At 38.3% G+C, this 18949-nt stretch overlaps 1 protein-coding gene across 1 annotated transcript in view; it reads left to right on the top strand.

Annotated features, from left to right (window-relative positions):
- The first annotated feature begins 12272 nt into the window (after window positions 1-12272).
- The window catches only part of LOC140235510 (sodium- and chloride-dependent glycine transporter 1-like), a 46669-nt gene continuing 39992 nt past the window's right edge, over window positions 12273-18949 (top strand). Inside the window, exon 1 of the mRNA XM_072315532.1 lies at window positions 12273-12423. Within this exon, the coding sequence (XP_072171633.1) occupies window positions 12367-12423 (57 nt within the window). The 5' untranslated portion in view covers window positions 12273-12366. The remainder of the gene's footprint in view (window positions 12424-18949) is intronic.

Genomic DNA, 18949 nt, shown 5'->3' with positions numbered 1-18949 from the left:
ATGTTAGGGGCAATAGTTTGTTATTCAATTTGTGTAATATCATGAAATGGAATGAATTACGAGATTCTTAATTCCAATTTTGCTTTCACATATATTTGTGTCTGTAAATTCTATTTTACGACCTTTAAAACAAAATGGCAAGAAGCATAGGTGTTATTCCTGTTATGCGCTTGCATTCTACCCAACATCACCCCCTCCCCGAGACTTTTCTTGATAAGTTTGATTGATATCCAGATTTATTCATACATATAATTTTTTCTTAGAATTTGTCAGCTTTTTTTTTTCTTGACCCCATTCTAAAGACTTGTGGTACTTTGGAAGACTTTCCATTTTAGGGGCAATAGCTGTCCACACTGCCTTAAAGAGTGTTACAGTCTCGTATTCACTAATCCCATCAAAACTAAACATCTGCGTCTGCCCAAGTTTGGGGAAACACCAGCATGGCCGGATGTGGGCTCCTGTTGATCGGGCTTCACAAAAACATCTTCACTCCTGCCAATGTCCATTTTCGTGCAGATCAATGCAATTTTGATGAGTAGGCAATAAATATGCAGTTACCATGGCAACTATTATACCCACATCTGTTGGTCAGCACCTAGCTGTCACCCTGGTGATTGCAATCTATTGTGAATGGTCATTCATTGTTGGTGAGTTCTTTTTGAAGAGAGGCCCAGTTCTTACATTGTCAGACCTTTACCTCGCTAGCAGCAGAAAGGAAGCATGTTTTTAATGAGGAGTGAAGCATGGCAGTATCTCATAGTGTACTTTGTATGTAGCAGATAAAATGAGCTATTGCAGAGACATATCCATGCACAATTGAACACACATTAGCAAAATGGGAAAGGTCCCCAATTACAAGGATAGTGCTGGACACAGTATGCATTGTTCTCTTATACTGAGCCAGTTGTGTTTATAACAATGATTATCTCTCATTTAGCAGAGTGTTCCCCATTCAAAAGTTTGGGTCATAGTTCATGACTGCACTGTAACAAACACAAATGATGTCACATGTAGTTCATGCAACCAATCACTACTTGATATTAATCATTTTCTTAAAATATGTAAGCTTCCATGGAAGGCATGAACTAATTGAAGATTTGCAATACAAAAATCTTGTTGCCATGCCACTAATATGAGACCACACCCCCTAAATACACCTACACACTGTGAGCTGCTTAGTAGGTCGTGCCTTAGACGTACCCACTAAGGAAGAGAGATAATACTGATTGAGGTTTTTGTAGAGCCTGGTGTATCCCTATCCAGACACAAGTCATTCCTTAAAGCCCCAAAGCTCTGATAGTTTGAAGTAGACAAGAATGAGAAGGAAATCAACTTTTTTTTTTCTTGTTTTCCTTTCTGTTTGGAGTCAGCCATTGCATCCATTGGTCTTCATGTAAACTGTACACTGAGTTCCTTCTCTCCAAATGATTAATACCTACATGAATGATGTTGCAATTATGAAATGATAATCTACTGAAATGATATGGACATGACTTGGGCAGAGCACTTTGGGGTTAAGTAGCAGTTGTGCATTTATGCTATTTAAATGAAGGCTGGTTTGTTCACTTTTCCTGATTTCCAAAGAAGTTTGTGGTGTATGTACAACCACTGATGATTTGCTGTATGCATGATTTTTTTTTTTTTTTTTTTTTTTTTATAGTCGAGACAGGCTTCTGCTTGAAGACTTGTGAGAATAGCACAATGAATCCATGACTTTTTTAGAAGTATTGTGATTTATCTTTGAAAGTATTTCTTGTCAGAAATACCAGGTGATTCTTTTTATTTTAACGCATCATTGAATTCTCTGGTTTTACTGCTTTTCTATGAGACTACTATCAGTTCTCACTGCAGTTGTGACTATTTAAGATTCAGCTTGATATATTAATATTACTTGTGTTTGCATATTGGAACAAATGATTTATTCCTTCAGAGTTAGGAAAAAGAACGTTAGAAAAGAATGATTATATATCGTATATAAAATGTATTATTCTGTATATACTATGTAAGCTGCTATATTACAGCATTGTATGTGAGACTGCAGAACCAGTTAAGATATTGAAATGGAAACAAAGTGTGTATATAGATGATTGCAAATTTGAAAGTAACCAACATCATACCTGTACATAGTTTTTTTTTTTCTTTTTTATGAGTGAAATTTGTGTGCGTGGGAAAGGCAGGGGAAAGTCTCAAGATTATTGCTGTAGATTTTGTAAAGGAACACCTTTACTTTAAGACAAAAAAAAAAAAAAGAGAAAAGGATTTGAAAATTTTTCAACAGACTGCATGTAAATCACTGAAGTTTTGAAATTCTACACTTGAATAGAAGTAGTGTGAATCGCAAAATTTGATGAGAATTGAGAAGTCAGAGCTTGGTTGAGTGGTCTTGCGATTTGTCTTAACATTATTCTACGCTGTATTGTGCTTGTGATCCCTGATAATATTCTATGATGTTGAGATATGTTGTGCTGATAACAATGTGATATTTCTGTCATCATAGGCATAATTTTTTGATGAAGTGGGTTTCTTTCCTCCTGTTATTTTTTATTTCTTTTTAAGCTCTTCAATGTATCTCTATGGAGGCTAGTATCAATGTAAATAGACCAAGAGTTGTAGTGTGTTTTCAGTCTTGTACATTAAAGCTACCCTGCATTTTCCTCCACTGCTTTGATTAAATTCTTCTTTATGATCTACTATATACCACAGGAGAGTAGAGGGTCTGCATTCTGGAAACCTGACATTCCAGTCACAATCGACTGCACATGAGTAAAGTTTTTGTGATTATCGGTGAAATTGGGATAGTTGTCTTTTTCTCATGTGAAGTGATAAGTTTAAGCATTGCATTTCTTGAGCTTACACCACTGGCCCATTTCACACCCAAGTGTCCAGACTTATGCCTCAAGACTTGATACAAAGAGAAATGGACTTTTAATCTTTTTTTTTTCAAGTTTCTTTTAAACTCTGTAATAAAACTGTTTGAAGTTCAGTTTAAGTTCAGTTTTTTCAAGTTCAAGAGCTCGTTTCCTGCACAGAATGCCAGTGTGTAACTGGGAACACAGTGTCTTGTGTATGCTTTAACTTGTTGTTTGTTTGTTTTTTTGTCGGTCCTGTAGGTTGTTGGTTTGACCATGTATTATGTTAACATTAGCAAAGAGAAGCTGTTGATGCTTTTGTTGTTGTAAGGAATGTAAAGGGAGAGAGGGGGTTCTGCTAGTTAATTTTGAGAATGACCTTGTGATATTGTTTGATGATTGGCATGTACATGTTTAAGATGGAGAAGAGTTTTATGGAGGTCAAAATCGTTGCTTTTTTCTTATAAGAATGTAAGTAATGAAAGGCTAGAAATAAATATAGAAGTTAAGGGAAAAAATTGAGGTCCTCTTTATATCTTTCCTTATTTTCTCATAATTTTTTGAAGATTTGATGAATAAGAATATACATTTAATTCAACTTGATGTATAATCTCACTTTATTAAACTGAAATGATGATATAAACTGTAACATATATAAACTGATGATTGATTTGACCATCACTTCTCTCCTTGACCACTATGGGCTGTATCTTTTGCTGCAAATTCTCAAGTAGATGACACTGTACACCCTCTTGTATGATGCAAGGATTGGGGGGGGGGGGGGGCTGGGTAGAACTGTCATGCACAAAATACATTTCATTTCTACATTGCAGAAAACTTTCTGAAAGAGTGTAAAACATATATTCATTATTTTTTATGTCTTGAATTGAACATGATGACTACGACAATATTATGTAAGGCCCATGCACCTTATGCACCATAATCTTCATAGCCCACTAGTATTGTTACCATGGGAACAGCCAAACAGGGTGTCTGCCTCCAATCCCCTTTATTCCTCATAATACCGCATCAGAAATACCAGTTATAGTCTTCTTCTTCTCCTTCTTCTTCTTCTTTTTGTTTGTTTGTTTGTTTGTTTGTTTTTTTATTGCCTTCTTAAAAAATAAATATAGTTCATATGTGACTGCCCAGATCAAAACCCACAAAAAGTAGGCCAAATTGGAATTTTACCATTCTTCATAGTTAAAAAGAATAAGCTCTAAGCTTTAAAATGACATAAAACTTGTTCAAATTGGACCATCCTAACCAGTTTAAAAAGTGATGAAATATAAGAGAGAGCTAGGAGGAGCAGTCGCATGGAAAAGGGGATTTAAAGATTAGGCTAACTCAGGCATGCTGTGCATAAGTATCAATGAAAGACACAATGAAAACAGCACCTGTATGAAAAAAAAAGGTCCAGAAATACTGCTTATATCTCTAATTTCAGTTTTATTTTAAGCCACCAAATTTTAACAGTAGGTAGAGAAAAGACACTCTGTACATCATATGGACTTGCTGAAAAACAGCCGTATGGCTGAGTGCAAGTATTTTAACCTGTGTATGAATAAAACAAACAACAACAACAACTCTCCCAGGGGAGACAAACTTCAAAAAAAAAAAAAAAAAAAATGAGTCGGTCAACCCAAATGTCTATTTTGGTCCGTCACAGAGACTCCTAAGCTACAACTTTTTGTGGGTTTTGAGCCAGGTAGTCACATATATCACTATAAAATTGGAATGTTCACCAATTATTACTTTGGGGGAAAATGGCACTCCCCTGGAATATTGAAGAAAGTATTGCATATAATCACAAGAATCCCCTGTTTGTTAGATAGAGATTCTAGGTAGAGCTTATGTAAGGTAACCAATGTTGTGATTAGGAATCTTGTAATGTATGCTGTGAGCTTCTAATAGAGTGGATTGTATTGCATGGTAACCAATCAGCTGAGAGTCAAAAGGTCATAAACTCATCAGACTATGTCTTGAGAGAAATGCACATTTGTCATATTGTGGAGACAACTGCAGCAGCCGGTTACATCAATCAATTACACTCCAATTATGATAGATAGAAGGGATAGATGTCAGTTACAATAATTTCAACGATTGGCAGTTATTAACAAAACGAGACAAACGACAGTACAAAAGAATTCATGTTTTTTTTTTCCAAGAGCCTATTTAGTTGATATGCATTTTATTCCTTATACATCATATTAGTTGTTGTTGTTGTTGTTTTTTTTTTTGATATTTACATTTGATGTAATATTTTGACGCATGACTAAAGTTTGTCATTGTAAAGGGATTTTGAAAATTATTAGTTCTGGTACATTGAACACCCACCCCCCTCTCTTCTCTTTAACTTCATACTGTATGCAGGACTGGCACATGTGTACAATGTGCATTTCTTCCCAATCATGTTGTGTGAGATAGAGGGGAATTGCAAAACATACAACATTTATTATTCCTCATGACCTGTCTATTGAATAGGATGGATGCATTGAAAGGTCTTGCAGTAGATACACTTGTACTTGATTTTTTTTTTTTTTTTTATGTGTGTGCCAGAGTGCCACTCCACCATCTGTGTGTATGGAGAGGTCGGTTTGGCCAGCCACAAACAAACCAATTTTTGTTGTATTGTTACCCATGGCTATGTTTATACATATATATCTACAATGTATCTATATATCTCCAGTTTAATTGTTTTCCTGTATTCAAGTAAGGAGATGGTGATTGTGTTGGCAGAAGCATTATCAGTCATATAAGATCATTACGGATTTATTTTAGATCTATTTTTGTAGCAGTGGACTCCTTTGTCATTTCCTAAATCCTTCTGCTTGAAGATGACAGAATTATTGCTAGTGTAGAGTTTCAACATCCACGTACCAGACATCATACTTTAGTGTATTATGTTCAAACATGTTTCTTTACTTGACTTGATTTTTTTTTTTAATTAAAAGAAATTTAAGTGTTTCTGTAGCTGATTATCAGAAAAGACATTATTGCAGTAGCAAATTAAGTGTGTGTGTTTTACTTTTGTACCCATTACATCCATTTTGTGATGAAGGAAATTGGAAACCAGCTAGTTGAATGGTAGTCGATTGAGTGTTATTTACCTCACAACAGTGCATAAAGTGAAGAGTATATGAGCACTGTTAAAGGGGGAAGAAGAAAGCACACATTCTATCAGTAACAGTAGATGGAAATTACCTTTTTATCCTTATTTTGTTTTATTTTTTATTATATATTGCCAAATGATTGTGAAAGACCTAATTATTAATTATGCCTATTAACCTAATAAAAACGAAATGTTGTATCAACGAAATGATCACAATCTGTACATTTTTGACTGAGCCATATTTTGTCACCTGTTGTATGGATAATGATGCACATGACCTTCCTTATGCACGATAACCTTTGGATTGATTGACCATTCATTCTTGGTTTAGCATCAGTACAGACTACTCTTGTGCAGACTACAAAACAAATAATCAGAATAAAAATAGCACAGCAAATGGTCCTCTTGTGGAGCAACAATCATAATTTCTGTCATTATAGTTTTGGGTACAATAATGCCATACCAAGGAAATCGTGTTTGTTTTTGGTTTGTTTGTTTGTTTGTTTTTTTTTTTCATAGCAGAGAAAGTTCATTTGCCAGAATGTGTAGTGCTATTACTTTGTCTTGTTTTGTGTGTGTTTGCATGTTTATGTATGCTTCTGTGTGTGTGTTTTGTGTTGTTTAATGTATATTAAAATGTGTGTGTGTATGTGTTTAGGGGTAGTTGTTCTTGCGAATATCTATATACAATACAATATTGGTATTTATATAAAATTTATGCCCTAATGTGTGTGTGTGTGTGTGTGTGTGTGTGTGTGTGAATGGATTTTTAATTTTGCACAAAATATTCCACAAAGAATACAGATGACTATCAAGCATCCAACCATTTAGAGGAATGTTAATGAATATACGCAGATACATCGCCTCGTGAGAAAACTTGTCTAAGTTGAGGTCATGTTAGAGTGTCATTATTTTCTACAAATCTACCCAAGGTGTATGCATTGTGGCCAAATAGATGATTACAACCTAAACGAAACTGCATTGAACTCGGACTGAGCAAAAATTCTCACGTTTGAAAGCAACCAGTTTAACGGAAAGCAACCGAAAGCTGAAAAGTTTCTTTACAGCGGCCTTGCCCCACTGATCTGCTCTATAGAGATCAGTGCCTTGCCCACACAAAATATGTAACGAAGCGCATGGGGATCGATTCCACGGTAGAGTGCGCGCATCATGGGTCCGAGCCGTTACGGCACTGGCATGGGTCGCCGCACGTCCGTCTTCCGAAACGTTAATCACACAGTGGGTAACCAGGGAGGTCCCTGGGGCAACCCAGCAACAGGTCCGTTTTATGACTATGCTGTCTATAGTCATGATATATAGTAAGACAATACATTGGTTATCACAGTATCACAATTGTAAGAAAGAGGCTCAAAACAATCAAAAATTTTTAATTATTTATAGACTTTCTCATTTACAGAGCATTCATATATTCTATTTGAAAATTCACAATTTCTTATAAGCGCAGCAACCAAGCGGGGGATCCCCCTCCCTGACGAAGGAGGAATTTCTGCCAAAGGAATGAAATTCAGCATCTGCCGCGCAATTTTTGTGGAATATATGGACAATTTTAATAAAAACAAACACTTTTAATGAAAGTGTTTTTTTTTTTGGGATATTGTCCATTCGTTAAAAGATTCCTTTAAATCAATTTTGTTTATGTAAATGGACCATGCTCGCCGACAAAAAAAAAAAAAAAAAGGGGGGGGGGAGGTGCCTGAGCACCGTAGCGGAACTTTGGACAGTATAAATTTGACCGTGGGAGATTCCGTCCAAGAAGAATTCTTGAGAACACTCACTCACACACACACACACACACACACACACACACACACACACACACACACACACACACACACAGAGAGAGAGAGAGAGAGAGAGAGAGAGAGAGAGAGAGAAATACAACAGATAGATCACACTTAAAATAGAAGCATACTTTTTACCAAATGTATAGTATAAACATCTGCAAAGTCTGCAGTACCGGTACTCCAGGTATTTTATAGCTCATGGAGGTAACTGATGATAGTTCAATGCTGTTTGTTTTTGGTGTATATAGGTCATCTTTGGCCATCCAGTCCAAATATAAGTTAGTCTGATAAAAAAAAAGAGTAAAATCTGATACGATTTTAACCGTAAAAATGTGACTGAAATCAGATGAAAAAGAAGGAAGTTATGACATTTTGAAGTTTTGCTAATTTCTGCAAAAACCAATGCAAACAGTTCTTGAACAGTGGATATGAATATGCAAATGAGTGAGCTGACGTGTCTTAACCTCACAATTTTCCATCGTGTACAAAAAAAAAAAAAAAATGACGAAAATTCAAGGTTTCTGTCACTGAAGTCTGAAACATGACGTTATTCCATGTTGTATAACTTCAGAATATTATGATCAGTGAGATATAATGAGTATTTGAGCCTCGGGCATAATTGTGTTTGAAGGAAAAACTGGAAATTCAATAATTTTATGTACAAACTATAATGGTAAGTCGTGAGGGAATGACATGCTCACTTTGCCACTTGCATATTCATATTGACTGTTCAAGAACTGTTTCCCCCAAAATTGCGAAACTTCAAAATGTCATAACTTCCTTATTTTTCATCCCATTTCAATCAAATTTACTGTTGAACTCGTAATATTTTACTCTTTCTTATCATTATACTCACTTGTATTTGGATTGGATTTTCCCCTTTAATAAGTATCCTGGCTATAGATTATGTCCACCAGTTGACAGAAGAGCTAGACAATCAAAATGGATATTTATAACATTGCGATCTTCTGAAGATTCGTATATAAGCATATCTGAATGTATATCTGTGAACATTCAGGTTTCGGAAATAATTGAGCTTCACCATGTGAAGCCCGATACACTATTTTGTCCTTCAGGAATTAGGCATGCACTTTGTCCACATTGCTGCTCTCCACACATGAGTATAAAAGTGGGTATCCGGTATAATGATGAGAATTTATTTGGCTGATCAGCATCATGCGCGTAAACATTAATGGCGACTGGCTATAGATTGCTCCCTTATAGGAGTTGAGAGTGAGCGCTGTAAGTGCTGGTTGTAATAGAAATAATAAATTCAGTGACCGGAGAATACAGTGTAATAATAGTCTGTCAAGCGCAGTGAAATTCATAACAAGTCTGAAATGTGCTATACAAAAACTAGCTATTGTTATTATCATTACTAAACAGGATTCGAACTATAGGATTTTATAGGTATGAAATGGGGCCTAAATTGTACATTTTCATCATCTTCTTGAAAACCTCATGACGGATTTTCACCAAACTTGGCAGGTAGCATCCCTATTAGGGGGTTAGGATCTCATCCAGTTTGTTAAAATGGGCACCATGCCCCACCCAGGGGACCCCAACCCCCCCCCTCCCCCCCCAAAAAAAAAAAAAATATATATATATATATATAAATAAAAAAAAAAAATTAAGGTATAAAAATCTGAGTTGGAACCAGAAGTGAGAGAGTTAAATTAATACTATGAGATAGTACATTAATGACTGTAGTTTCAAGTTTGTTCATGGTGGAATCAGGGATGCCCCCCTTGGGACCCAGGGGAGGGGGTGGGGAGGGGTCCTAATGGGGCCTAAATTGTACATTTTCATCTTCTTCATGAGAACCCCATGACCCATTTTCACCAAACTTGGCAGGTAGCATCCCTAGGGGTGTATAGGATCTCAATTTATTCAAATGGGCACCGTGTCCCTCCTGGAGAGCCCCAAGGGACCCAAACCTCCCAAAATTAAGGAATCTTTAAAAATCTTCTCTAGAATCAAAAGTGATAGAGCTACTATGAGTTAGTACATGAATTACTGTAGTTTCGAGTTTGTCCCTTATAGCAGATCCATGGGTGCTCCCCTTGCGGGCAGGGGGGAGGGGTGGGGAGGTCCGAATTTGGGCCCTAATTGTACGTGTTCATCTTCTACTTGAGAATACCTGATCAAATTTTGGCTGAGCTGTGTGTAATTTTATATTTTAGATTAGTGACTGCGTGAAAGGTGAACTTGAGATACTCGGGTGAGCGGGTCTCTTGTCTTATGTTGATATCTACTCTAGCCATAACTGGGAGATGTCAGCATGTCTATGAAATAGCATTCGTTGATTTATGCGCTGACACTAAGAACAAAAAAGTAAAAAACAAACAAACAAATTATACAAAAATATATTTTACCAATGCACCTGTTCATTACATACAACCCAATGAATGATCTTTTCTTCCTATTTTGGAAGGTCCCCCCCCCCCATCTGTTGCCGTCGCAGACGAGTTACAGTGCTTCAAAACCGAATAGATCTATTCTACACCACATATCACTAACTCTGAATCATTTGACTGGAGAAAAAAGAACTGCATTGGGATCGACACCCCCCCCCCCCCAACCAACCATTCCCTCATCCAGAAAGTGACTCACTCAACGCAAGATGTATTTCTTTTTTCTTTATAACGTGCATGCATGGAACTCCGGAACAAAATTTACACCCATCCCACGGTTTCCCTCCGTCGCTGCAGATGAAAAATGCATTGAAAAATGAAAACATGAGTGTAACTATTTATGTATGCAATCAGCTGCTTGAGTGAAACAAAGCAGCAAATCGGTGAATTGTTAAAGAAAGTGGTGAAAAGATGAGCAAATAACACGCACATGGTAATGACAAGCATGTCAGTGGCGGATCCATCTAGGGGAAGTGCACCGGGCGCGCGCCCCCTTTATCTATCTATCCAAACAAAAGAAATAAAAAGAGGAAAATGGGGTGGGGGGGGGGGGGAAATGCGTGCGTCCCCTCCTTATGGAATTCTTGGATCCGCCCCTGCATTGATGTACGGCTCAAAGTCAAGTGAGGATTCAAAAAGAGCATTGTGAAAAAGTGTGATTATTATAGTTTGTCCATCATTCTCCATTCCAAAACTATGCATGTTACCATGACTATACCAGCCCTCATGATATAGAGATAAAGTGAGGGAATCAAGGTCAGTTAACAACCTTTATAATAGGCCTAATCCTCACTCACCAACTTTTCCCTCTCTATGAGAACATTTTTTTTTCTATTTATACGTTCTCTCTTTAGAACATGACAGAAAGTCACTAAACAACATTTTTTTTTTGATACAGATGTCGAGTCTTGTAAATCATAATAACATATTCTATTTTGACTTTGATCATACATAATCCATTTTTTTTTTTCGGTATGTCGGGCCTTGCCGCTGGCCATATTATAGGCATGGGGGGGGGGGAATCCGAGTTTTATCACCACAGGTTGCATGGTATTTAGATTCTATAACCTTGATGTATATACAGGTAATTCCTGAAAGTTTGATCAAAATATTATCATCTTTGTAAGTCATGATAATGTATGTGCATTTTTATTCTTTGCATGTCGAGGGCCGTGCATGCTACTTTAAGTTTATCCGTTTTCAAACCACGGATAAAACTTTTAAAAATCTATGATCATTTTTTTTTCTCGAACTTTTTCTCGAACAGTGATATCCGCAACGGATACATCGATTTATCACGAGGTGTCCTATTCATTCACATTTTTAATTCATCACATCAGTCAGTTTCAGACAGGGCTGTTCTTCAGCATATCCAATCAAAGCAGTGAATGATATAATTTTACAAATTGATATGAAATGAACATATACTAAATCATAAAAAAAAACGAAATTAAAAATGAAAAAGAAATACAGTGCACTCTAGGCCTACATAAACCAATTCCACACTCCTGCAACACTAATTGTGACCGTTTCCCATGATGTTGCTTCTGCTATCATTAATAGTTTATCAATATTCTTTTTCATCATCATCTTTGCCAAAATCACCATCGTCGTCACGTTATCAACATCGTTTTCTGTTTCCTGTTACTTTTCTGTTTGTTGGTTTGTTTGTTTGTTTGTTTGTTTGTTTGTTTGTTTGTTTGTTTGTTTTTGTTGATTTGTCAGTAATCATTTCTGTGAATACCCCAGATATATTTGTGAACGGCTGGAAAAAAGAAAACGCAATCTTTTAATTTACATTTTTCATGAATAATGTATCATAAAAGCGAACACGTCATCAAGCTGCAGCTCTGCTGTACGTGTACCCTTGATCCTCGTGTAGTATTCGCTGCCGGGTTTGCCATTCATGAATCTGTGCTGTACTGGCGCGAATGCGCAAAAGCACGTTATATTGCTCGTAAATGCTAGCTACCTCTGCGCTTGTGTCGATCTGTACGGTACGTAAACACGTGCTGTGTGTAGTACGCTCCGGCGCGAAATACACAAATGGTGTTTTCCAATGTCAACAATCGATCTACTGGCACTCGACACTCAAGACATTCAAAATAGTCGACGCGACGAGACATTAATATTTCATCAAAAGCACTGATTTCTCCGAGAAGGAAATTAAATCCGTCTCCTGATTCATGGCTTTTCAAAACTGTGATTCGAACTTGGAAGTTAGCAGGACTGAGGAAGAATTGGTATGTATGATATGGTCTGACCTTTTTGCTTCATGCATGCATTTGACGAGATGCCGGATTTTCTGTGTTGGGAAAGGCTATCCATGACTGTGTGGAAGCATGATTGAATCTGCTGCTCCTTGACTAGGGAGCGAGGCGAAGAAAACCTTACCACACAGGGGCTTCTAACTCGTTTCTTGCTTGTAAATTATATGTAGGCCTACTGTAGACTTTTCATAAATCATTGTAGACTCTACATTGTTTTGTTTGTTTGTTTGTTTTGAGATCCCGGTTTCTTGAAGCTTGAAGGATACTTCGCACAATAGAATATTTTACTGTGACTAAAAACTTCAGTTTCAGACCACAGGCAGCGTGCATACTCCGCGGCGTGATCGCGATCGCGAACCACGGAGCGAGTTGTTTCAAGCGACGAGTGAAAGTCGACGTCGATATCAACGTTTCCTGATCACCGATTTAGCTAAAATTTACATGAGTGAGTGGAAATAAGTTATATGATATTTCACGTGAATTTGGTGGAATTTAGCTTTGCCGAATTCTCAAATCTTCATGAATATTTTATTACTAAACTAAACTTACATTTTACAGCGTGCTGATTTACTAGTAATTTACCAAAAAATAAATCTATAATAGCCTCAAATTTCGTTATTGCGTTTGTGTAATTTCACTTCATCTTATATCGCTAGGATTCTGCGTGCCTGATTCATCACATAAAAATTTGTTTAGATTTATCAACTATTCGCACAGTCACGGTGACTAATTTACAGTCTATTGGCAGTGTGCCACTGGTAATGTGAATAGATCTTAAAAATAATACTAGCTACTTAGACAGTATACTAGCGGATATTGAATACAACTGAATGTCCAAAAGATCGATAAAATTGTAAATTCACGCACGTCCAACATAACCACTCACGCAACTTGCAGGTCAAAATAATGTCTGCATCGATCATTCGTAAGGTTTTAGGGTGTAGGAAACTGGACGTCTAAATAACGTGGGATGAATGAGTATATCATGGACGCGTGGGTACGCGTGTGAAGTGTGTAACGTAATATCAACTTGAATATTTAGGCCCCTACTACATCAATATTTACCATACACATTTCACAGGCCTTCTCTGGCACACTGCGTAACTGGAAATATTTGGGGTCATCCCCCTAGACCGACACCCACGAGTAGTCATACAGCCCACGAGTTCAACATTGAAAACAGGTCCACGAGTCATACAGCCCATGAGTTCGACACTAGACAACGACACTTGGTAAAAACAGCCCACGAGTTCGACAGATACAACAAGGGGCTTAATATGTCGGTCTCGTGGGCCTTGTTATTATTATTTTTTTAGCTTAGTGTCGAAAATGGGCTGTATGACTTGTGAGCTGTATAACTCGTGGGCTGTGTGACTTGTGAGTTGTAGGCCTATGACTCGTGGGTTGTATGACTCGTGGGTGTCGGTCTCGTGACGTGCACCCAAATATTTAACCCCATGAGCTTGGCGGAGTGTACACACGAAAACAAACAACATTCGTGAGCAGCACGAGAGGGCAAGGCACATGTGATGTTATACAACATTATTTTTTTATTCTAGAGATCTATACCAATCGCAAGATGGAATGAATGCTAACATTCCTGATTTCATAACAACAAAGCGCATTCGAGGGAAGCATTTTGTTGAGAGCTAGCCTACCTTTCATTTCTTTAAAAGGCATCACTTTTCCTGAAGACGAAAATGCAACAAATCCAGCGATCTGTGTAGCTCCGAGATGTCCGTATCTAAGTTCATTCTAACTAATCTAAGTTCATTCTAAGCAGGGAGGTGCACCTCCGTGTTCTAAGCGAGCTCTAGTATTGCTTGGCGTAATCAATGTTTCAAAATGTTTTCAGCAATATTATGGGTATTGTCATCGTTGTGACTGCTGTGATTATTTTATTGTTATTAGTCTCGTTATCGTCAGTATCATCATCATCATCATCATCATCATCATCATCAGTCAATTTATACACTCTATACCTATACTTTACAATATACATGTACAAAATGCCTAGACCTACTTGTTCAGACAGTTCTTCTAGACAACATCTTTCCTCAATATGGATTGTAATGACATCTTTCGGTGTTTGGAATGCAATTGAACTTCGTCAGAGTAGTCTATCGAGATGTCATTTATATTCATCACTGCCGCGTTTGTGCGAATGCTGATTATAAAAACGATCAATCAAGTGTGACGTCGGTCACATTACTTTTCCCGACTGGTGGTACATGGTCGGTCGATTTAGAAAGGTTTCATGGAGCGAGCCCCTGATCGTGGGAACTAGTTGAATGTCATGTCAAGGGCAGTGAGTTTCTCCGACTTCTCCACGCGCGTATCACAAAACCACGCTCTCGCGCGAGCGGAGGAAGGAATAACAAAACAAAACAAAAACAAAATCGGAAGTAAACAAAGCATCCTTTCCTCTCCAATCCCCCCCCCCCCCCCCCCCCCACAACACGCATACACTGCCTCCGGCCCGTCCGCGCCCCTTCCTCAATACAGTCGTCATGTTCAGTACTGTTCTGTGGCAGCACTTATTTACTATCAAATGTATTCGCAATTCCGCCAAATGAGCTTCCGGAATCCACCACCTGCTAAGTGACTGAAGAGATTGGAACACAGAAGCTTCGTTTCAAAAAGGAGATGATCGTTTAGTTCTATTTATGCTTCCAACATAATACATGTATAAAGAATTCACACGCGATCGCTTTACGACCACGTCAAATCAAATCGGGAATGCACAAAGACCGTTTTCTGTTACGGCTATACACAAATCGCGATTTCAAGAATGTAGGCCTGTGTTGTGCCGCCAGAAGAATTAAAACGCATGCAATGTACCCCATGTACACATCATGTGCTGATTGTGATGTTATTATACAAAGAACATTTAAAAAAGGACATTCTTTAATACTTCTCATGCTTTTGTGCTACACATCAATCATGACTAAGACCATTGGGTTAGCCTCTCTAATTTTGTTGACGCTTCTTTAAATGATGACATTTGTGGGTTGTTGTTGTTGTTGTTGTTGTTGTTGTTGGGTTTTTTTTTTTTGGGGGGGGGGGTAGAGGAGAGGTAAAAGAGAGAGAAAGAAAAGGAGATGGAGAGGTATGTAAAGTGAATAGTTAACAGAGCCGCGATGCCGTCTCTCCTCACACAGTCCAAAAATGCTGACACGGAGGATAGCGAATTCTGTGCAAGGGTCGATGTTCAAGGGCAGACGTAGTAGAGGCTACAGGCGCGGAAGTCTGCCTCCGCGGGAATGGGAAAGGACATGGACGCTGAAAGGTCTAAGCAGAGGTAGTAGCCTCACTGCTGTTGGGGGGGGGGGGGGGGCAGTGTATCGCCCTCTGTTATGCTCTCTATTATGATCCATTGTTATGGGCTGTTATCTGTTGAATTGGGATTATGGGGAATTGTTAGTCATTCATTCTCTATGGAAATGAGAGCTTTTGGACTTTTTTGTATCGGTGTCGTAAACGTCGAATTAAAAAAGGTGCGTGTGACACATCGTCTAGACGATAGACGTTATATCCCATCTGGGAGATTCGGGACGGAGGAGTCAGAAAGTTGACCCCACTCTCTCTCCTATGTCGCACTTCTCACTAGAGACCGCCTACATCCAACAAGCAGGTTAAGGAGTTGATTTTATTATCGTCACTAGACAATATTGTCAATCAGGCTTAAATTAGTGCTGCATCAGTTTGCTCTTCAAGCGACAGTGATTCAGTACCCGCGTGTCGCGAGAGTCGTCTATAAAATGCAGCGATTGATACTCTGTGGAACACCTGTTGAACATGTCATATTTACTATTATGGAGCACATTACATGATTGATTAGAACAGAGTGAAGACTTCAGCGCGACAATTTGATGTCCCCATGTTATCCGATGTACCGAGATGATACAGCTGGCCCACATGCGTCACAACACAGACCTGTGTGAATTGTTTTGTTTGGGCCTGTACGCGAACCGCTGAATCCACAAAAATGAATTGGGTCAGTTTGCACCAGACTCCACTGTTTAGTTCTTGCCAAGGATACCAGTGTGCCTGAAGTTGTGTTTTCTGCTATTCCTCCACACTCAGCAGAGTCTCGATTTTATTCCGCTTGACCACACCCCATTACACCGGTTCATGCGAACAAAATAAACCAGAAATGTTGTACAGTGAGGTGTCCGTTTAGACAAAGATTACGAAGCAAACCTTGCCACAATAGGAATGTCATGTGTTGGTGATACAACGAATTTCTCTCATTTTATATCTATATTTAATAAGTATACATATTATTTTCATTAATTCTTGGAGGATGCTTGTGGTGGCGGTGATAATGACAAATAAACACTATTTTCGTGTAATTACTGCCAATGCTGTCTTCATCAGTCGCAGGAAAAGTAGTTGCAGCAGATGAAGGAAGGGAAGAATCTTTGAAACGGTGTTGTTTTTTATCTTGAAATGAGGAATGTAGGGAAGTAAACAAACTGTGTGAGAATGAGTGTCAGAGGTGTGTGAGAGTGGGACGGTGTTCCGTGAGTCAAATAGCAAACTTGGCTCACACAATTGCCCTGTGCTCTGCAGTTACTCATGTCTCAGGTAGATGAAGGAACCTCCCTCGGTGCCCTGCTACAACCAGCTACTACCTTGTACCATGACGATCAGAGACCTCTGGGCGGTATAGATAGAGCTCCCTGCCCTGCTGGCTGGCTGAGAAATGAGCATTCGGCATCGCAGCCGACTTCCGGTTTGACCTCACGACATGGGGTGGATGTGGTCAGTCCCTGTCGACGTCAGACTGTGGGTGCGGTCAGTGTGAGCAAGGAGGTATAATATAGGAGGTATAATAGGAGGTATAATAGGAGGTATAACATGGAGACAAACTAACTATACTCCTTGTCCCACATTCCGACTTGCACCTGTCCGTCTAATATGGACTTCAATTTGCTTGAAGCCATGGTTGTGAAAATTATAGCGCCGAAAGTCAAGTCACGTGACATTGTTTGCACATTTTTTCCCGCATTCAGTTGTATAATGTGCGCAGAAAACTTGCTAGGTGTAATACTATTCTTCTCCGCTGCTTTTATTTTTTCCTTTTGATCATTGATGAGATGCAATGTTGCTTCATTTTTCTGAACTTCATAAAGATGTTATAAACGAAAATGCGTAGGCCTACATAATGTAATTCAAGCAGAATGTAGGGTTTTACAAAACAACACATCGGTAATGCTCTGTTGACCAAGGAAGTGAATCAGTCGTTTGAATGATAGTGTAAGCTGAAAATGTTGCGGATTGAATTACAGCTTAACCACCGACTCATTTGGAAAGTGATATCTTAAAATATAATGCATCATCTTCGCGTTATCCTGTTGTGTTCGGGAAATGCTGAAAATTCCACTCTGATACTTGTTTCGACATATTGGTCAGCTTTCAGTCGCAGCAATCGGAAAACCCCGTTATGCGGCTCGAATAGGCTGTTTCTGTAATGGGCTCGAATAGGCTGTTTCTGTAATGAATTACAATTCTTGGATGTTTCTTTTCCTATAAACAGTTACGAAGTATACCATTCACCTACATGCTCCCTCCCATTAAGTTCCATAGGCAGGAATTCGCTCAGTTGTTGCAAGGTAGGGCAAGCTTTCGGCAAGCTTTGTGGTTGTTGTAAGGGCAACTTATTTGGATGGCTTTTACTCAAACGGTGAATAATCGGTACAAGTGTGTACTTACGTCGATAAGGGCACTTTTTCATTCAGTTGCCATAAACTCGGATATGTTGCAGTTAATGAGTTCACTAAAGAATTTATGCTGTCATCGTGTAAGAAATGCGATATTCTCTATTCTCCGCGATAAAAATTGGCGTGTAACATAGATTACCTTCCACCAAATGATTATAAAACTAGTGTGTATGATCTTGAATGCGCTGATATGCGCGACAGTTCTGATAGGGCCTAGATAACTGCCCCGCCCACTGCATTGTGAAGATACTAATTGTAGAACATAATACCCAACAGTGCACTGTAAAACAAAACAAAACAAAAACAAAAACAAAAACAAAACAAAACGCATAAAAACAAGTGTCACGCGTGATTCCAGTTAAAAAAGACAATCTCTGATCATATTATGACAATGTCATTTACTATTTGTTGTCATAAAATTATATGCTTCGTTGTGTGTACATTTTCATACCGTCACCTTGTTGCCACTTTTCATAGCAAGAAAGTGCATTAGTGATAATGGATACATTGCAGTCCCAGAGAAACTAAAACGAGTTCATTATAGCTGAAACATGATGAACGGAAGATAATTGTCTCAATCAATAAAACACAACCGCGTACATTTTACGTCTATTTGTCTAGTCTTTTTGGTAGTATCTTTGATCTTGCTCCTGCTCGATATATTCGTTGTCGATTGGTTTTATTCTGTTTCTGTTATTACCGGTACTTGCGTTTTTAAATGTCGTTTACTGCGTTTTGTGTAAGAAGACCATGTGTATATTTCATTCACCCTT

This window comes from Diadema setosum, chromosome 11 (genome assembly GCF_964275005.1).
Source record: "Diadema setosum chromosome 11, eeDiaSeto1, whole genome shotgun sequence".
Taxonomy (NCBI): Eukaryota; Metazoa; Echinodermata; class Echinoidea; order Diadematoida; family Diadematidae; genus Diadema; species Diadema setosum.
This window is presented reverse-complemented; position numbering and strand designations above follow the sequence as displayed.